General features: G+C 33.9%; 1 protein-coding gene across 1 annotated transcript in view; it reads left to right on the top strand.

Annotated features, from left to right (window-relative positions):
- Nucleotides 1-535: 535 nt before the first annotated feature.
- The window catches only part of LOC132729615 (phosphopentomutase-like), a 36,073-nt gene continuing 14,000 nt past the window's right edge, over nucleotides 536-22,608 (top strand). Inside the window, exons 1-10 of the mRNA XM_060715420.1 lie at nucleotides 536-653; nucleotides 4,914-5,013; nucleotides 5,869-5,936; nucleotides 12,248-12,336; nucleotides 12,877-12,910; nucleotides 13,291-13,413; nucleotides 15,511-15,534; nucleotides 15,991-16,160; nucleotides 16,832-16,955; nucleotides 18,024-18,089. Of these exons, the coding sequence (XP_060571403.1) occupies nucleotides 588-653; nucleotides 4,914-5,013; nucleotides 5,869-5,936; nucleotides 12,248-12,336; nucleotides 12,877-12,910; nucleotides 13,291-13,413; nucleotides 15,511-15,534; nucleotides 15,991-16,160; nucleotides 16,832-16,955; nucleotides 18,024-18,089 (864 nt within the window). The 5' untranslated portion in view covers nucleotides 536-587. The remainder of the gene's footprint in view (nucleotides 654-4,913; nucleotides 5,014-5,868; nucleotides 5,937-12,247; nucleotides 12,337-12,876; nucleotides 12,911-13,290; nucleotides 13,414-15,510; nucleotides 15,535-15,990; nucleotides 16,161-16,831; nucleotides 16,956-18,023; nucleotides 18,090-22,608) is intronic.

Raw genomic sequence — 22,608 nt, 5'->3', positions numbered from 1 at the left:
TAAATTTTTCATGTATAAGTTTGATAAACAATATTGCTATCCGGTAATGTACATGTATCCAAACAAGACCGGAAAGCACTCGATATATCTATTTTCCGAAATACTCGTAATAATTATCAATATATATTTAAAAAAATGACTTTTCTGAAAGATTTTGATCTAATAAATCGATTGATAACACTTTCAAACCGATTAATTAACGTTTTCATATGTTTTATGAAAAATTTGAGTGCTTTCCGGTATTTCGGTGCTATCCGGTGCTTTCCGGTTTTTCTATGCACCCTGAAATGATAGAACTTTTAAAAGTATTGAGTTTTAATTAAGTCATTGACAAAAAAGTGAAAGTCCCCTTTTTAATTTATCTTTATTAAATTTAAGATCTTTTTTAGTTCAATTCAATATTTTAGGTCAATTTTAGTATATCATAAGTATCAAAATATTTTTGTATAAAAAGGGAGTGAAACGTCTTCAAGACGTTTCATTCCCATTTGGGAGTGAAATGTCTTGGTGTGAACCGTCTTGGTGTGAACTGTCTCAGTAGTGAAACGTCTGTCTACAGTACCTGTCAAATCGTGCATTTGCTGATAATGGCAGAAGAAATAACAAACGCTGCACTTAAAGAGAAGATTTCTCAGTGGATGTCATGGAGTAAGGTGAGTTTAAATAATTTATTGCAATGTAAATTTAGAGTTGCCATTCGATAAATTTATTTGGAAGTTTGTAGACAGGAAAAAAATAACGATTCGTTCTATATATGATTCGACCCATTAATGATTACAGAAATGATTTCCAGCAATTATTCAGTTATAAATAGTTTAATTGTAGTATGTGTATTAAAACATTGCCATTTGAAAATTTTAAATTTAAAATAGGTTTTCATATAAAATATGATTTGAGTATAACATTTTGCTAGTTTTTAATTATTTTTTTGCATATGTTGCAAGTAATCTTCTGTTTTCATTTATAGTCCTACCATAAGTTACTATGACTAGAAGGTTAGCTTCTAAAACCATCTCTATAACATTTTGCTAGTTTTTAATATATGTTTTTTTTTTTGGCAAATAATTTTCTGTTTTCATTTATAGATCTACATGTAGTCTTTATAATACCAATAATTTACTAGGTTAGCTTCTTAAGATACGATTTCGAGACGTTTCGGCCCCAAGACGTATCGGCCCCAAACTACCCAAGACGTTTCGGCCCCGGACGTTTCGGCCCTTTACCAAATCGGCCCCAGAATAAGTACTGTATTTTAAACTGATATATTGTTAGCATTTCAATAAATAATGAATCAATTAATATATATATTTAATCATTTTGTATAAAAACTAGATAATAATAGTAGTAGGGTTCCAAAAGTAATCAATACAAACAGAACAGAACATTAACTTTATTTGAAAAAATATAATACACAAACAAACAATTATTTACAACATATATAGATAATATTTTATTTGAAAGATTAAGAAGCAAGACACAAAACAATACACGAGACAGACATTAAATTATCATCAACAACTATTTAACAGTGACGAGTTTGATGGAAACGAAAACAATAACAAATGAACTATCGGTGCAATATATTAATTTTTTGGGAAATCCTTTCTAAATTAATATATTCAAAACTGACCTACCTGTATCGCATACCTATATCGGACATTTCATAATATTTACACTTAAAATCCGATTGTAAGTATTAAATCACAGTTAATATCCAGCAAATAATTTCTCTAATTTAATTCTATATGTAATGCAATTATTCCAACAATTATACACACAAACACTTTATTTTTTCAGTTTTTCAATGAGATAATAGCAAACCGTTTTTTTAACATATCAAGCAATATACTAAAGTGGGGCCGAAACGTCTCGCGGAAAAGGGCCGAAACGTCCAGGGGCCGATTTTTCGATAGGGGCCGATTTGGTTTGGGGCCGAAACGTCCTGTTTGCTAAGATACTATCTCTATAAGGAAGGTTATACCATCTTTCAACCGAAATGTTAGATTGGCCAGAGAAACTTTATATTTTACACATAAAATGGTGTGCAACAATGGAAAGTTTTGTAAAGTGATATAGTATAATAGTATAATGGATTGCAGTGGATAATTCTTCGAAGCTTCTGATACGTACGCTCTGTTGGAAAACCAGGAAAGAAGAGACAGGAACGCTGCAATGTCACTGGCGCATCACTTCCAGTTGATGTCAGCCACCACTATTCACGACTTCGAAAACCTAGCTAAACGCCGTTTTCCGGTACTTTCTGTACATAGCTCTGGGGAATTCACCTACATTGTAATAGAGTGTAATAGCGAACTCGATGTTTTCGGCCTTTTTTAAAATTAAATTGAAATAAAACAGTTATTTCTTTATAAGATTTAATAATTGAATATCATTGTATGAATAATTCCATACAAAAAAATAAAATAAATACACAAGTTTACACAGAAAATAACCTTATTTATTGTGGAAGATTCCACTACGTCTGTTTAAATTTTATTGATTTTCATTATAAACAATTTATTTTTTACAAAAGTTTGCAATAGATATTAAAGGAATATTGATAATTTTCAAAAACATCATTTTTTTCACCTTAAACGGTAAATAATAATAGAAAAATAGAAATATCATGTAACTGTGTTATGTACTTCATTTGGTGTAATTCCCCAGAGCTAAATCCGCAACGTACCGGAAAACGGTGTTTTAATAGCTAGGTTTTCGAAAAGGTCTATTGGGATTGACGAGCAGTTACCACTACATTCCTCCCCTTCCTATTTGAGAAGTCTGGCCATCCGATCAGACTGTGAGAATCTGACCCTGCACTCAACTTGTGAGGCTACAGACCTACTTCCTGGTTTCAAACCACTACTGGCACTCTACCTGAACGTATTGGTACAATGTCAAGAGAGTGACCGATATGAATCAATCACCCCAGTCTCCGAAGAGACTTAAACGGGCGCCCCCTCTGGAGACATTGAGAGCACTGGCATTGGCAGAGGCGACTTGAAGGGGTTCACTCCAAGTTTCAGAATGTGCCTTTGCTATCTTGGCTGCAACCCAACCAATCATATGTGGTGTGGATAATTACAAGAAGGGGAGTAATGTAGGGTGCATCTGTTTCCAGTAATAACCAAGACTGATCAACCAGGCATAAGGTCTCCTGGTATTTACCTGACCAACAGGATATGGCAGTGAAACCTATGCAAGTGTTAGGTAAAGTACCTATCAACCTCTTTAAATTGGCTGGTGTCCCTGGTAAAGCAGTGCAATTGAATCAACAGTTAACTGAAGGATGTGCAGTAAGCAGGTGAAGCATTATAAGTTAGAATCGCTTCATCACTTCTGTAACTATAATTTAATTTGATAGTGGAAAATTTTGTTTATATAATTATATCGGTGGTTTTGTATTTGGTATCTTATAGTAAGCCTTAGAGTTTTAAATTATTTGTTTTCAGGCTTGTAGCAGGAGTCCAGAGGCAGATAGGGTTGGGGTGTCCAAACACTGATACTGCCACCTGTGGTATTAACAAGTAGCAAATTCCCTTCAAACTTCGTACAAGTAGCAGATAATTATATGATTTTATGTTTTTTCCCATGTGCACATTTCATTATAGAATTGAACTCTGGTATTAATAGCTGACCTACATGTAGATTTTTTTTCAATGTTCACTGTACTGTGATGTACTCAATATTGTATGTAATTTAGAGTATTTTGGATTTATCTAAAATCTATTAATTACCGATATAATACAGAAATTTTTATTGGTTAATCTGTTGGGTCATTTTTTAGGTATTGGTATTTTTCGGGTCACTGATTTAGTTGTATTCCTACGCGTTGTTATAAATTCAGTCATTTTTTCGCGGTCTTTACAGTTCTTAGACACATATCGGTTGATACAGATCTTTTTTCGCCTCTCCCTCCCAACCCATTTTATTTTTTGTTTGCTTATTTTTATAAAGTCAGTAAGACTTTCTTATCTTTGTTTAATTTTTGTTTAAACTCTAAGTCTACTATCAGCTGACAGAACTAATAACTGACAGAGTAAACTATTTGTTCAGAGACTGGTTGGAGTGATTGAACTCTGACACATAGATTATGCTGACACTTGGTTAATTTTTTTTGGTTTTAACTTTTTTTTTTCAACAAACAAGCACAGTCATTCTCACGCAGTTATAAAGGAGGACAGACTGAGATGATCTTATTTCATTTGGTAAACTTTTAAATGTGTTTATGTTGGCCTCAACTTTATGTTACAAAAACTGCTTTAACTAAATCAAAAGCAAACAATTTACCTGTATGATTACTGTTAGCCTCCAATAATTGTACATATGTTCCATGGTATGCATGTAACCTCCATGATGGGGCATCTTCCCTTAAGTTAGCTATCTCAAAGTGAACGTGGAATCCCTGGCTGGGATGTAGATGCATTATGAAGATTTATTGGAACAACAAAGTAATTTTTGCAAAACTGGAACTATTATAAGTGGTTATTGTCAAATAAAATTTAAAAATTATAAACATTTACAATAATATAATATAAATTAACCATATTATTTCAAAAATCAAAACGTTACTTTGTTTGGTGTTGTTGTCAGATGGTTAACAGTACTGATAGATAATGCCTCTGATTAATAATGTAAGGATTGCTAGACGTCTGGCTTCAAACCCCGTCCAAGTCAAGCCGTTGTTTCCTTTAGCAAGAAACTTACACATATTGCTTGGACTTGTTTGTTCATGGAATGGATTAGAGAGTGTGCCTGTAAGCTTATAACTTCCTAACACAATCAAACTGAAATAAACTCTATATGAACTAAATCAGTTTTTGAAGATTTAAGAGCCTATAGTTTGGGGAAAAGGCATTCAAATGCCAATAATTCTCTGTAAAAAAACTGCTCTAAACCAATTTATATTTCAGAATGAGAAAGACAATGCTGAAATAGATGGACTTGTAAAGAGTAGAAATGAAAAAGAACTTGGATGTCGTCTACTGCAACGTATGGAGTTCGGAACGGCAGGTCAGTAAAATATTTAAATTGTTTTTAACTGTATGACATTGTGTTTATTGTGTATGTGCAGGCTTGTAATTTTTTACCAAGAGCCCTAATTACCTTAAAGGGACCAGGGGCCCTCAGGTAAGGAAATTTCAAATTATTTTGAGAAAAAAAGGGGCAAATTTTGTCTACGATTCCCATATTGTTAAGTATTACATATTCTGTTACACAAAAAGCAAATTTATTAAGATTCTGTAGATGGTCTTTTGCTTTATGCAGTTTTTAAAATAATATTTTTATGCCCCAGGGCATATAGTAATTGAACTGTCCATCTGTACAAACACAGAGGTACAGGCCTTGACAAAAATGGTGGTCCGTTGGTCTGAGACCATCAGATTTTGGTAAGGACCACCTTATTTTACAATCAACTGTGCATGCTTGCATCCAAACTTGTCCATGCCATTATCTTCTGTGTGCATGGAGGAATTCTCAAATAACATAAATTGAGTTTTTTAGGCACAAATGTTCATCATGAGGCTTTGTGACCAGGTCATCAGGTCAAGGGTCAAGGTCACCTATGATGATGCAATGTCAAGATTTTGCCTTGGGTATAACATGTATAAAGAGGATATGTTTTGCACATCTCACCTATGTATATAATTATCTTTCTCCTTGATCTGAAGTTTGATCTGAAGTTTGAATTTAAACATTCTTCCCGTGGGCATGTTTGTAAAGTAAAATATCCATTCTGTTAACTTTAAAATATTTCTCCTTGGCCCTGTTATTGTACTATAGTGCATTGAAAATATGGTCAAATTTAATACTATGTCCTCATGCTTTACTAAAAATTTCTAAATAAGTTATATATTTATTTTTAAGGGCTACGAGCAAGGATGGGAGCTGGTTACAATATGATGAATGATTTAACTGTGATACAGGCTACCCAGGTAGGTGATATTCTGTTTATCACAATGATATATTATATACTATGTTTATCTAAATGATATACTATATGAGCGCCGTCACGACAAAATGACCCTTCGGGCAATTTTCTTCGATTTTTTGGTTTCATAATTTTCATAGAAACCAATTATTACAGATGATTTTACTTTTTATTTGACGAAAAAATCTTGAAAAATATCAAAGATATATATTTTTATGTACATAGACCAATGTGTTGCTTCGACGTCGGCGACGACGTTTGTTTAAACGTTGAACGTTTTTAAGAACGTCGTAGTTTATTGCTGAATTGCTTTGTTTTAAGAATGGATTTTGTAAGAATCAATAAAGACAGTAACTCCACGTGAATTTATTTTACAGTCCTATGAAGTTACAAACTTCAAATTCATAAATATTAAAAGATAACAGAAGAAATCACATAAACGGATCAGCACTAATGTGCCCAGTATATTGGTTAATTTATTACTAACGAAATTTTAAAACTTGCAATATATACATCATTCTTATATCAAATAATATCTAGTTTATTGATAACAAATCTAAGGACTAAACACACAGTCAAAGATAATGCATGTATACATTAAAAATTTGTACATTCAAATCTAAATTGTCATTCTTCCCGTAACGGTGGGCACGTCACATCACGGTACGCCTGACGTACAAAAGGTCGTACATTCTTGTACAGATATTGCTGCCTTGCGCGGGAAAGTCCACCCGGTAGCAAAACTGCAGGGAGAATATCTGCTGGTACTGAAGCATTTCTCTTCAGGATTGTGACCCGCTGCTCTACGTCAGTTGAGCGTTCTTTCACGTATATAGCATCCTTCGTAATACGGAAAGCGTGATAGCGCTGTATACCCCGTAATGGTAAAAAGAAACGCGGCAGAAATGTCTTCCAGTCATACCTGTAATATATGTATTACGTAGTTAATAATATGTCAGTCATAAATTACTTGATATTTTACAATGACAAGCAGGTATTAATACACGTACAAGTAATATGCCAGCATTTATGCCGAGGCCGAATTAAGCTCTCTATTAATTTGTTTTGCTGTTTTATTGTACAAACTTATTTAAATGGGGTGTAAATTTTAGAAATTCAAATATTTGTAATAGAATACCAAGTCCAATTCTGACATCCATCCTCCTTGCGGAAGAGCACGGGGAAATTGCTTGAAGCAGACTTTCTCACGACAGATGCCACCTGCGAAATACTTTCGCAGTCCGTGCGCCTATACAGCTTCTTGATATGTCCAAATCCTCCATCCACAAGACACCTGAAATCGAATAAAAAACTATATATCAAAAATGCTTATTATAGTTTATGTTGATTTTATTTTTATTTATATAGGAACATAATGATTGCAAGTAGATTTGTTCTGGAATAATCGATTTGTTCGACAGTGTTTTAATTTTAATCTAATGGCCAGATTGTCTAAAACACGCACGCTGGTGTGCAAGCACATACATATTTAAACACATAAAAAATAGCAAATGCTCGTTTTGTGCCGAACAGAATTATTGTAGAGGACTGTCATAAACTAAAATACATAAGTTTGCATTATACGAGTATAAAATAAAATAAAACTTAAAAACATAAATTACTTTGTATGACCAGGAATTTCCATCAGGAGTGTTATCTCATCATGGAGCCCCATATGAATTCGCCATGCCACATACGCTAACATAAAGCGATTTTTATTCTGCGCTGTAATAAAAAATATATTTTTATTTCACCATTTGAACTAAAACTTATATATTAAAAATTATGCTTTGTAAAATGTAGCATTTTGAATATAAAACGGAATGTTCAATGCTATACTATTATTTAATTAAAAACACAAATACGGAAAAATACTCACAACCACAGTTGTCGGCGTGCATGACGCAAGCTTTCTCTCCAAATCCCTGGTTTTCGAGGCAATGATGTAGCATACTTATAACTGAGTTTGGCCCGTGAGTTCCTGTACCATCAGCACCTGTTAATTTACATTAATTCTAAGTATATTTCATATTTCGACAACACACATTTAAAATGACATTTTATTTATTATATGTTTATATGAAATTAATATTTTACAATACTGAAAAGCAAAATATCTCTATTATAGACAATGATAGAAAAAAAGCTAAATTTATTTACTTATTTATTTATTTATTTATCTATTTATTTACTTATTTATTTACTTATTTATTTAATTATATTTATTATTATTTATTCATTTATTTATTTATTTATTTATTTATTTATTTATTTATTTATTCTTAACATACCAATTGATTCATCCTCGTCTATAAGGTAATTATATTGTTGTGACACAGAATCAACACGGACGCCAAAAATTTGTATTTTCCTGCCAGTAACAAAATACAAAGGGCCCATTTGATTTCACCATAAATAAACTCATTTTTTAACTGAAGCGCTCAAATCATCTGTCAAATTTGACAGCAGACGCAACATCTTAAAAAAAATTAAAAAATCTAGTTTTGCTATTTAAATCTTTGTATTTTTTGTTTTTTAAATCATAAAAAGATACAAAAATACCTGAAAATCATTCTTCTCAGACATGGTGTCTAAATTCCGCCTACAAAACACGGAAAATCATGATCTAGCGACAACAAGGTACTTGAAAAGCCGTCATAAACTGCGAACAATTTCGCGGACTTTTAACCGGTGTTTGAAAAACTTGTCCGAAGGTACAAATTGTCATGACGGCGCCCATATGCTATGCTTATCACAATGACATACTATATGCTATGTTTATCACAGTGATATATACTATGTTTATCTAAATGATATACTTTGTTTATCACAATGACATACTATATGCTATGTTTATCACAGTGATATATTATATACTATGTTTATCTAAATGATATACTATAATACTATGTTTATCACAATGACATACTGTATGCTATGTTTATCACAGTTATATATTATATACTATATTTATCTAAATGATATACTTTGTTTATCACAATGACTAACTATATGCTATGTTTATCACAGTGATAAATACTATGTTTATCACAATGACATACTATATACTTTGTTTATCACAATGACATACTATATGCTATGTTAATCACAGAAATATATTATATACTATGTTTATCAAAATGATATATAGCTTTACTCCAACGATATGAAGAGCTTTTGTACTCGCCCAGGCCTATGTGTGATTGTCAGCATCACACTTAAGTTTTTGCATGCAAGTTTTTTATCTCAAAACTACTGAATGGAATGGGTTGAAATTTCAACACACTTATTCAATGAGAGCATTGTAGAGCTATTTAAACTCATACCTCATTATTATGGCTGTTGGTTTACTATATACTCAAGCATGCTGTCCCACTGGCGGCTCTTGTTAAAAGAATTATATGATTTTGTGTTAATCACATAAGTGTTTTGTTTAATATGATATCACATTGTTTCTATGTCACCATGATATGATGTCTTATTATTTATTTGTCCCTATGACATGATGCATGATGTCACATTATTTCTGTGTCACATAATCCACATTTATCAGGATGAAATGATGTCACATCAGAAATGCCTAAAGATATCTATATGGTTCTTTCTGACCACATTGTCCCAGAAGTTGAATACAAAATTCCCAAAATAAAGACAGCTTATTTTAGATAAAATTTAACTCACTTCATAGTTAAATCAAACAAAACAAAATTTTATAATTCATAAAAAAGTAATTTAAAAAAAAAATTGTATATCATAGTATATATTATTTATTTTTGTATGAAAAAGCAAAGAAATTTGTAATTGTGTATATCTGTCAATTTGTTAAAATAGACTTGTGGGACACTGGGTAGAGAAATTGTTCACTGATTTATATTTCTACTTCTCAACAACAGAGTTGTGGGTTCAAGCCATACTGGAATTACAACCATGTATATTTATATGACACCTGTACTGGGTTAGTCCAGCACTGGTCACACTAGTACTGGATTAGTCCAGCACTGGTCACACTAGTACTGGGTTAGTCCAGCACTGGTCACACTAGTACTGGGTTAGTCCAGCACTGGTCACACTAGTACTGGGTTAGTCCAGCACTGGTCACACTAGTACTGGGTTAGTTCAGAAGTGGTAAAATAAGATTCAAACTTGTATCACAATTGAGGTATAACAAAAATGAACTTTATTTATTTACCTTTGATTTGAATATATGGTTAATAGAAACGTTTTTAAAACAAACTAATCGATCTATTTCAAATTGATTTAGTCTACCAAACCATTATTCATTATTACCATTGGTAATGAACTGCAATAAAATGCTTCAAATATTTGTATTAAATATAAACTTTGGAAAATTGGAGCTTGCATAATTATTACAATACATAATTCATAATTGTATGCAATTGTCACGGTTTAGAACTGTTCACTATTTAGGGAAGAAGGTATGTAAGCAGCCACATAGCAGTTGATCTGCGTAATGGCATTCTGAGGGTCCTGGGTTTGAGTCCCCGTCAGGCTGCACATTTTTCTCACCCTTTGACACAATTAAGTTGCTTTGGCATAACTTTTATTTTGCCATTAGTTAATGTAAGCTTATTGCTAATGATCTATTGAATTCATCAGAATTCAGTTTAAGTTTAGGGCAACATAAATAAAAAATTTGTTCCTCAGAGATTATCATGTATTTGATAGATGAATTATCACGATCTGTGTGAATTTTTCAGGTTCAATTTCAGTATCAGTTTGGTTTATTTCTAGATCGTATGTTATGGTAGCATTAATAAACCTTGTAAAGAAATATCTAAAAAGTGTTAAGTAAATATTTATTATGAGACATAGAATAAACAAAGATGAAAGAAACCCTTTAATCAATGAAAGAAATCCCTTAATCAATTTCAATGACTTTGATTAAAAATCTTATACGAAAGCAAAATGTTTTCCTTATCAAACTTGTCATTCATTTGACCTAATTGCTGGCGGTGAAAATATCCTATGTAATAACATAACAGTTTTTAGTCGGTGCTGATGCCTTTTATATTTTATAGAATTAAATGTAGAATGATGAATGCAAGTTATATTATATTCATGATGTTATTTTTTTTTCATACAGGCATAACATTTAACATATTTGCATTCCAACAGCCAAAAATATGCAAACAATAAATTAAAGTTTAAAATATGCATTAAATGTGTATTTTAAATGTCAGTATGCTTTAGAAATGTTTTGATAGAGTACAACCCCTGAACTGAGTCTCCCTCCATGCAGCAATGATCTCTTTACAACAATATCAATTTTTTCCAGAGGAGTAATTCACTATAAATGTAGAGCAACATTTCACAGCAACAATTAAAACACTTTTTTAATTCTTAAAAGGTGTTGCTCCTGCATTTCATAAATTTCATAATTATACATATGAACCAAGCAGCATATATTGAAGTATAGTACAAAAAAGTCATAGATGTAATTAACTGAGCTGCTGCAATAAAATTTTATATGTATTATTGTAAAAGACATATATGTATGTTTGTTATTTATAGGAAACATGTTTGTTAATTACAAGAAATAAAATAATACAGGTAAAAAAGATAGTATGACACAGTGTTTTAGTAGCTTTTTAGCTTGAACTGAAAGCGATAAACCTTTGCCATCACTATAGAGCCTGGCCAGCCTGCACTTCCATGCAGTCTGACCAGGCTCTATATTGTTTGAAGCTTGATTTTTAGCTTGATTGTTTTGAAGGAAATGTTGATCTATTACAATAGCTGCACATTGTCTTCATGGTTGTGGCCATCACTGTCATGTTGCAAAAACGTTATTGTAGTTCATTATCAAAATATTTTGAAAAGATATCATCATGAAACTTGGCATAGTCTTGCTCATCATGACAAGATGCAGATGTAAAACAAGTGGTATGATTCTGAAAGCTATATTTTTGAAGTAATACCCCTTTTTAAAGGCACATTATGCTCCGGAGACAGAAAAGTATTTCATTCCTTTGAAAGGAAAGATATGAAATTAATAATGTTTATAATTGTTTCTGAAAATGTTATATGCTAGAAATTAGTAACTTTTTGAAAACTGTAACATAATAAAGATAAAAAATAAAGAGCTCTAGGGAAATAAATATGGAAGTGTTTCTGGGTAAAATGGGCCTTTAACAGATGAGCATTAACACCCCATTCAGTGCTCTTGCTGCATGTATTTCAATATCAATATCCCTTAAACTTTCCATGGACTGACAATCCATAGTCAAAGGATTGAAAGTTCATCAGGTTATGGGCTAATATTATAATCAAATTTTATTTTTCTTGTCATCTCAGGGTCTTTTTAAGCAGACATTGTCAAGCTTTCCTGAGGCAAAAGAAATGGGTGTTTGTGTTGGGTTTGATGGAAGATATAACAGTAAGAGGTAGGTATAATGAGCCTTTGTCATGACAAAACCAACATAATGGGTTTGCTACCAGCATGGATCCTGAGTGAGACTAGCCTGTGCATCTGCACAGTCTGATCAGGATCCATGCTGTTGGCTTACAAACCCTATTACAAGTAGAGAAACTGTTAGCGAACAGCATGGATCCTGATCAGACTGCGTGGATGGGCAGGTTGGTCTGGATCCATGCTGGTCGCAAACCCATTATGTTGGTTTTGTCATGACACGGCTCATATTTTCTGCAGCATATCTCCTAAAAATGTTTCCACCAAATTTTTTCTGTCCTGTTGAATGAATATTTCTGAAATATTTTTTTTCCCATAACCTGATTAATTTGCCAGTTAACAATGTTATTCATATAGAGGTGAAATTGTGTCCATCTTGATTAAACTCATGCAGTTATGAAAAAAAGGTTAACATCTTAGCCATTTAGATGCCTTATTTAAGAGAAATTAAATGTTTTTAGTGAATGTTTATACAATGTACATTGTTATTACAAACAAATTTGTTTATTTTCAGATTTGCTCAACTGACAGCTACAATATTCCTACATGCAGGTGGAAAAATTTTTAAAAATTTTAAAATTTTTTTTATAATTTTTGAATTTAAAAAGAGCTTTTTCTAGAATTTAATTCCCCGATGTAACTGTTTATGCATAGTTCTTTGTATTGTTTATTTAAGGCTTCATTGAAATGTCATTTCATTAGGGTCAGTGAGTTTAGTCATATATATCATTTGTTTTATTTAGTCTACCTAATTGTTGATTAAATTTGCCACAGCTTGGTCGGATAAATCACATACAATCTGTTGAATTTCAGAAATGGACTTGCCCAATTTTTAGTTTTGAAATCAAAAAGAATTCTTTATCCCAGAAGTATAGTATACCCATCTTGTTGGAAAACAGATAATACTGTTAGTGGGTTATGTACGCAGCAAAATGTTTACAATATTTGTTGTTGTTTTTTTTTCCAGGCATACTGTACGAGACATTATAAATGTGCATGTGGTGTTATGGTAACTGCCTCACATAATCCTAAAGAAGATAATGGTTATAAGGTAAATATCACACTGTGATAAAATTACAAATACACATTTGTTTTAGAAATAAAAATTAATTATCCCTTGGTTAATTTGTCAGAGGAGTGAATACTCAGATGTTGTATGTCATTTCAATAGTACAAATTTTAATATTCACTTGATATATTTTGATGAAATTCAGTTTGCCTGTAAGCTTGAGCATTATATTAGTTTAGGGAAAATATATTGTTAAAGTTAATAACTGTGGATGTGCCACATACTATAAAATATTTGTGAGATATTAAATTTTGCTAATTTCACAAATTGCAGATTTTAACTTAAATGTTTTTGAATATTACGGTATCATGTAAATTTAACAGGATAGCATAGCAATTTTAAGAATATTTTACCCCACCAGTTAGTTGGAAATGTTGATTTCACAAATATAACTGATTTTACAGCAGATTTGTCAAGTTTTTCAAGAGTTATTGCCCCTTGATAAAAAACAAAACAGAATATATGATCCTCAGTGACAAGGAGAACAGTTGGATTTTTCCTTTGATAAAAATTGTTACAGAAATGTTGTCTGATATATTAAGAATATCCCAAGTATTTTGTGACATTTAAGTGCTTGAAAATGAAATATTTGATGGGGGTATTGTTTTATTAGCTCACTTGTCACAAAATGACAGGGTGAGCTTTTGTGATCGCTTTTCGTCCGGTGTCCGTCGTCCGTCCGTAAACTTTTACTTTAAATGACATCTCCTCATAAACCACCAAGCCATTTTCATCCAAACTTCACAGGAATGTTCCTTTGGTGGTCACCTTTAAAAATTGTTCAAAGAATTTAATTCCATGCAGAACTCTGGTTGCCATGGCAACCGAAAGAAAAAACTTTAAATATCTTCTTTTAAAAAACCCAAAGAGCTAGAGCTTAGATATTTGGCATAAAACATCTTCTAGTGAGTGTCTACCAAGTTTGTTCAAATAAATGCCCTGGGGTCAAAATTGGCCCCGCTCCAGGGGGTCATTGGTTTTCCCTTATATGCATATAGTAAAAACTTAAGAAATCTTCTTTTAAAGAACTCAAAGAGCTAGAGCTAAGATATTTAGCATGAAACATGTTCTAATGAGTGTCTACCAAGTTTGTTCAAATAAAAGCCCTGGGGTCAATATTGGCCCCGCCCCGGGGGTCATTGATTTTCCTTATATGTGTATAGCAAAAACTTAAAAAAATTTCTTTGAAAAAACGAAAATAGCTACAGTTTAGATATTAGGCATGAAACATCTTCTAGTGAGTGTCTACAAAGTTTGTTCAAATAAAAGCCCTAGGGTCAAAGTTGGCCCCGCCCCGGGGTCATTGATTTTCCTTATATGTGTATAGTAAAAACTTAAAAATCTTCTTTGAAAAAACCCAAATAGCTACTGTTTAGATATTAAGCATGAAACATCTTCTACTAAGTGTCTACAAAGTTTGTACAAATAAAAGCCCTGGGGTCAAAACTGGCCCCACCCCAGGGGTGTCATTGTTTTTAACTATGTGTGTATAGTAAAAAATTAAAAAATCTTCTCTTAAAAAACCCAATGAGCTAGAGCTTAGATGTTAAGCATGAAACATCTTCTTATAGGTGTCTACCAAGTTTGTTCAAATAAAAGCCCTTGGGTTAAAATAAGCCCTGCCGGGGGGGAGGTGGGGGTGGAGGAGGTCATTGTTTTTCATTATATATGTATAGTAAAAACTTAACATCATGAAACATCTTCTAATGGGTGTCTTCCAAGTTTGTTCAAATAAAAGCCCTTGGGTTTAAACTGGCCTCGCTCCGGGGGCCTATATACAGGTGAGCGACCTCAGGGCCATCATGGCCCTCTTGTTTAATTAGCTCGGTTGTTGTTGTTTTTGAGGTGTATTTTTCCCCCACAGTTCTGCTAGTGTGGCATTGTGCATAAATGCACATTGAAATAACTAGTAACTTAAACACATGATAATATTTAATAAATCTAAAGGACAACTATTTTATATAAAGATTATATAAAGTTTTCTTCATAATTTTATTATAGGGCAATCATGAAAATACATTAAAATTATTATACATTGTAATCTGATTATTTTTATATATCAGACTCATTTATTTTCAGGTATATTGGTCAAATGGAGCACAAGTAAGTCTCAATAATATGTTTATATTCAATTCAATACTTAATGTAATGCCACACAGTTTAATAATTGACTATTTCTGGTTTCATGATGCTTAAACTACTCATTGGTGATAAAAGTTAACCATATCACTCCATTAAAATAACATTTTATTAATTTCACTTTTCAACCCATTGTTGTGATGAAATGTGTCTAAAGTTGAGAGGTTGTAGATTATTCAAAGTAAAGAAAATAGCTTTTCATGCCCTGAAAAATACAAGTTACTTGTATTTTATAATTGACATGATACTGCACAGTAGCCAGTTGTAACCTGGCCACAACCTTACCTTCAGGAAATAGTTAGGAATTTATTTTGTAACAGCAAACTTATTGAAAACGGTTGGCCACACTCTGAATTTCCATCATTCTTTTTTGTCTAAAACTTGATGAAATAATTTTCGTTTTGTATGATCTTGTTACAGATAGTGTCCCCAGTTGATAAGCACATATCTAAATGTATAATTGAGAATCTCGAGCCATGGCCAAACTCGTGGGATGTCGACTTTACAGACACCAGTCCTCTGAGAATAGATCCGTATGATGATATACACACCAAATATCAGGAAGATGTGAAAAAACTTTGCTATTACAAGTTAGTTAATGACATTTGCTGTCATACTTTTGCTTATTTAGTTAAACTTTTTGTGATTTACCATGACTTTTGGTCATTTAGGTAAACTTTTTGTAATTTACTGGGATCATGGTTAGTTAGTTACCTAAACCTTCTGTAATTTACCATGTGTCACTTTAGTGCAGTAATGGAATATGTTCTTCTAAATTTTATAGGAGTGTATAAGTTATTGCACTAAGATGACGCATGATGATGATTGTTGGTTATTATGATAAACTTTTGGTAAATACAATAAACTTTTGGTGAATAACCTTGTCATTTTCTTTCTGTATTTCCATAAAAATATGAACATAACAAAGGGGCCTCAGTGGCTGAGTGGTTAATTTATTAATCAGAGGTCATTAACTCCAAACCACAGTTTGCCCTTCAACACTGTGGGCTCGAAGCCCAACAGGGACTTTGGAATCTTTCATGTGAGGAAACAATCCCAATAGCTTAATATGGAACGTCGGTGGTTCTACTATGGTGCCTGTGCATGCCTGAAATAATGCACAGAAATGCACCTAAGGTCTTCCTCCAACAGTAAAGTTGGACAGATGCCATATGACCTAAACTGTGTTGGTGCTATGTAAAACCAAAGCAAATAACGAACAGAGGATTAATCTTGCATGTATACTATTTTCAAATGATAGGGCAGAGAATGGTCAGTCCAATGTAAAGTTTACATACACAGCCATGCACGGAGTCGGGTATATTTTCTCGGATAAGTCCGTGCAACAGTTTGGATTTCCTCCACTGATTCCAGTGCAAGAACAGGTAAAAATCATCCTTGTTTGTTTTATAAATTGTTTATCTATTTGGAGCATGCATGTGATTAAGAACTCTTACTTCAAATAATTTTCGCCTAAGTTTAAACACAAGTTTGGCAAAAGTTGGTACAGTTATAATGTTAGCAAAAATGCTTTTAACTAGACAGAGTAGTGCTCAAACCTTTGATCACTGTATCCAGTTGGCCACCAAAACCATTTTCACCATTACTGAGGACCGCCTTCGTGGTCGAGGGGTTAGAGTCGATGATTTCTAATCCAGTAACCTCTCTGGCGTGGGTTCGATCCCCGGGAGATGCTTTGGTAGTTTAGCGCGGAGGAAGGTAGTCTAGTACTGGTGTAACTCTTCAGGAACGATGGTTAGGAAACTACCCACCTATATGACTGAAATACTGTTGGAAAAAGGCGTTAAAATGAAACAAACAAACAAACAAACCATTACTGAGGTAAGACAGAATCCTGCTGTCTGGAAGATAGTCGTTAAAGCTAACTTGGCCAAGTGGTTTGTGTATTGGACTAGTAATCTAAGGGTTGCTGTCTGCTTGGTTTCAAACTCTGTCAGGAGCGAGCGGTTGATTCTTTGAGCAAGAAACTTAACACTCATTGCTCATTACTGGCTCATTACAGGAATGGATTTGAGAGTGTCTTTAAGCTTTAAGCTTCATACACAATCGAAATAAAACAACATTTGTATAAACCTTAAAGCTATTATAGGGAAATTTATTGTTGCATAGTGATGTCAGTTCAACTGAAATATAGTGCACAAAAGGGCACTATATGTTCCTATAAGACTTGAGGATAAAATAAGATTTAGTGATTTTGCTGTCACTAAGTAGCCAACCTAGCTTAAGTACAAACAAGTTTATCAGCTGTACTTTTGTTGTAGTTTGTGTAATTCCATTGTTAAAGTACATGTTAGAAGAATATAACAATTCTATCCAGAACAGGGTTTGATAAAATACTGGAAATGGTAGGTTAAGTGCGCTTCCACAATGGAAATGTATGAAAGTTTGTTTTGGATATTATTACTAAAAATATATAATATGCATATTTTTAGATACTACCAGATCCTGACTTCCCAACAGTAAAATACCCCAATCCAGAAGAAGGAAAAGGGGCCCTGGTAAATATGATTGTTTTTAGTCCCCTACCGGTTTACCGGAGGGGACTTTAGGTTTACCCTCCGTCCGTCTGTCCGTCCGTCTGTCCGTCCGTCAGTCCGTCCGTCCACAAAACTGGATCCCGCGATAACGCAAAAAGTACTGAAAATATTTTAATGAAACTTGATATATGGATAGATGGCAGTATGGAGATTATGCACGTCTTTTTTTTTTCTTCCTATGTTGAAAATTCTGGTTGCTATGGCAACAAATAGACTGAAAATATGGCAAATTTTACACATAACCTGGATCCCGTGATAACGCAAAAAGTACTGAAAAATATTTTTATGAAACTTGATAAATGGATAGATGGCAGTATGGAGATTATGCACGTTTTTTTCTTTTTTTCCTATGCTGAAAATTCTTGTTGCTATGGCAACAAATAGACTGAAAATATGGCAAATTTTACACATAACCTGGATCCAGTGATAACGCAAAAAGTACTGAAAATATTTTTATGAAACTTGACATATGGGTAGATGGCAGTATGGAAATTATGCACATCCTTTTCTTATCTTCCTGTTTTGAAAATTCTGGTTGCTATGGCAACAAATAGACTGAATTTCAAGATTTCTAATTCTAGTTTTTAAGTTTTTTCACTATTATAAAGTTCTTTATTTCTTAAGGTATTTTCTTCAAACTTTAAATGTAAGTTGCTAGTCATCAACCACATCAATATGTGACAAAGTTTACAACTCTAGCACAAAATTTATCAGAATTACCTCCCTTGAACTTAAAATTTTCATGAAAAAAAACATTGTTGTTTTTTTTTTTAATAACTTCTTTTTTTCTGAAAACGTATCTACATCAAACTTCATAATAAATTTCTTATTATCACTCAACATTTGTGAGTGTTCAATACTCTAGCAAGACTATTTTTCCAGAATTATGCCCCTTTTGAACTTAGACTTTTTTTTGAGAAATTAGTAATTTTTACTTCCAACTTCTTAAATCATGATAGGATTTTCTTCAAACTCCCACATCATAATAATATGACAAGGTTTATAAATCTAGCATCCATATTTCCAGAATTATCTCCTCCTTAAACTTTTAATTTTTCCTATTCGTTCTTTTAACTTTCATTTTACTTCAAATTCAAAATAAACATTCAATATTCATACCTTCATTACTAATTATGCCCCCATTTTGAAAAAAAGGGGGTATATTGCTTTGCACTTGTCGGTCCGTCGGTCCGTCGGTCCGTAGACCAAATGGTTTCCGAGTGATAACTAAAGAACCCTTAGGCCTAGGAACTTCAAACTTGGTATGGTGATTGGTCATGACCAGTAGATGACTCCTATTGATTTTGGGGTCAAGGGGTCAAAGGTCAAGGTCACATTGACCTTGAAAGCAAAAACGGTTTCCGATCAATAACTAAAGAACCTTAAGGCCTAGGAACTTCAAACTTGGTATGGTGATTGGTCATGACCAGTAGATGACCCCTATTGATTTTGGGGTCAAGGGGTCAAAGGTCAAGGTCAATTGACCTTGAAAGCAAAAACGGTTTCCGATCAATAACTAAAGAACCTTAAGGCCTAGGAACTTCAAACTTGGTATGGTGATTGGTCATGACCAGTAGATGACCCCTATTGATTTTGGGGTCAAGGGGTCAAAGGTCAAGGTCACATTGACCTTGAAAGCAAAAACGGTTTCCGATCAATAACTAAAGAACCTTAAGCCCTAGGAACTTCAAACTTGGTATGGTGATTGGTCATGACCGGTAGATGACCCCTATTGATTTTGGGGTCAAGGTGTCAAAGGTCAAGGTCACATTGACCTTGAAAGCAAAAACGGTTTCCGATCAATAACTAAAGAACCTTAAGGCCTAGGAACTTCAAACTTGGTATGGTGATTGGTCATGATCAGTAGATGACCCCTATTGATTTTAGGATCAAGGGGTCAAAGGTCAAGGTCACATTGACCTTTTAATTATAAACGGTTTCTGATCAATAACAAAAGAACCCTTAGGCCTAGGAACTTCAAACTTGGTATGGTGATTGGTTATGACCAATCAGATGACCCCTATTGATTTTGGTGTTAAGGGTCAAAGGTCAAGGTCACATTGACCTTGTAGGTAAAAACGGTTTCCGATCAATAATGAAAGAACCCTTAGGCCTAGGGACTTCAAACTTGAGATGGTGATTGGTCATGATCAGCAGATGACCCCTATTGATTTTGGGGTCTAGGGGTCAAAGGTCAAGGTCACATTGACCTCTTAGGTAAAAACGGTTTCCGATCAATAACTAAAGAACCCTTAGGCCTAGGAACTTCAAACTTGGTATGGTGATTGGTCATGACCAGCAGATGACCCCTATTGATTTTGGGGTTAAGGGGTTAAAGGGCAAGGTCACATTGACCTTGTAGGTAAAAATGCTTTCCGATCAATAACTTAAGAACCCTTATGCCTAGGAACTTCAAACTTGGTATGGTGATTGGTCATGACCAGCAGATGACCTATTGATTTTGGGATCAAGGGGTCAAAGGTCAAGGTCACATTGACCTTGTAGGTAAAAACGGTTTCCGATCAATTAACTAAAAACGCTTAGGCCTAGGAACTTCAAACTTTGTGTGATGATTGGTCATGACCAGCAGATGACCCCTTTTGAGTTTTAGGTGAAGGGGTCAAAGGTCAAGGTCACATTGACCTTTTAAGTAAAAACGGTTTCTGATCAATAACTCAAGAACGCTTAGGCCTAGGAACTTCAAAACTTGGTATGGTGATTTGTCATGACCAGCAGATTACTCCTATTGATTTTGGGATCAAGGGGTCAAAGGTCAAGGTCACAATGACCTTGTAAGTAAAAACGGTTTCTGATCAATAACTAAAGAACGCTTTGGCCTAGAAACTTCAAACTTGGCATGGTGATTGGTCATGACCAGCAGATGACCCCTATTGATTTTGGGGTCAAGGGGTCAAAGGTCAAGGTCACATTGACCTTGTAGGTAAAAACGGTTTCTGATCAATTTACTAAAACGCCTAGGCCTAGGAACTTCAAACTTTGTATGATGATTGGTCGTGACCAGCAGATGACCCCTATTGAGTTTTGGGTCAAGGGGTCAAAGGTCAAGGTCATGACCAGTAGATACTTTATAACCCTTATTAATTGTTTGATCACTGGGTCAGAAGTCATGCATAATAACCTTATCACATGACTAATTGGCTGCTGATAGGGGGCATACATGTTTTACAAACATATCTTGTTGTTCTTTGTTACACTCACATCATGTATGACATTGTTATCTCCTTTTTTTTGGCCGGGTTGCACTGGTGCAAATCCGGGTTATAGTATGGTGAATGTTGGGCGGCGGGCGGGCGGCGCGTCCGGGCGGCGGGCGGGCGGGAAAAAAAACTTTCGTAACAGTTTTTTCAGCAACTACTTATCACAGCCTCTTGATATTTGGCATACAGCATTGACACATGGTCCCATACTGTGGGATTTGATTTCAGGTCTGTCGCTCATCCACTTCCTGTTTATCCACTTAGTTAAATTAGTTAGATTTTTTGACATTAATGGTCAATGGTAGGAAATTTTCGTAACAGTTTTCTCAGCAACTACTTATCACAGCCTCTTGATATTTGGCATACAGCATTGACACATGGTCCCATACCGTGGGATTTGATTTCAGGTCTGTGGCTCATCCACTTCCTGTTTATCCACTTAGTTAAATTAGTTAGATTTTTCGACATTAATGGTCAATGGTAGGAAATTTTCGTAACAGTTTCTCAGCAACTACTTATCACAGCCTCTTGATATTTGGCATACAGCATTGACACATGGTCCCATACCGTGGGATTTGATTTCAGGTCTGTCGCTCATCCACTTCCTGTTTATCCACTTAGTTAAATTAGTTAGATGTTTTGACATTAATGGTCAATGGTAGGAAATTTTCGTAACAGTTTTCTCAGCAACTACTTATCACAGTCTCTTGATATTTGGCATACAGCATTGACACATGGTCCCATACCGTAGGATTTGATTTCAGGTCTGTCGCTCATCCACTTCCTGTTTAGCGACTTAGTTAAATTTTTGACATCACTGGTCATTGGTAGGAAATTTTCGTAACAGTTTTTTTCAGCAACTACTTATCACAGCCTCTTGATATTGGCATACAGCATTGACACATTGTCCCATACCGTGGGATTTGATTTCAGGTCTGTCGCTCATCCACTTCCTGTTTATCCACTTAGTTAAATTAGTTAGATTTTTCGACATTAATGGTCAATGCTAGGAAATTTATGTAACAGTTTTCTCAGCAACTACTTATCACAGTCTCTTGATATTTTGGCATACAGCATTGACACATGGTCCCATACCGTGGGATTTGATATCAGGTCTGTCGCTCATCCACTTCCTGTTTATCCACTTAGTTAAATTAGTTAGATTTTTCGACATTAATGGTCAATGGTAGGAAATTTTCGTAACAGTTTTCTCAGCAACTACTTATCAACAGTCTCTTGATATTTGGCATACAGCATTGACA

The sequence above is a fragment of the Ruditapes philippinarum genome, unplaced genomic scaffold, assembly GCF_026571515.1.
Source record: "Ruditapes philippinarum isolate M1 unplaced genomic scaffold, ASM2657151v2 ctg6593_1_1_1_1, whole genome shotgun sequence".
Taxonomy (NCBI): domain Eukaryota; kingdom Metazoa; phylum Mollusca; class Bivalvia; order Venerida; family Veneridae; genus Ruditapes; species Ruditapes philippinarum.
The sequence above is the reverse complement of the archived record's forward strand: the minus strand, read 5'-3'. Positions and strand labels throughout refer to the sequence as shown.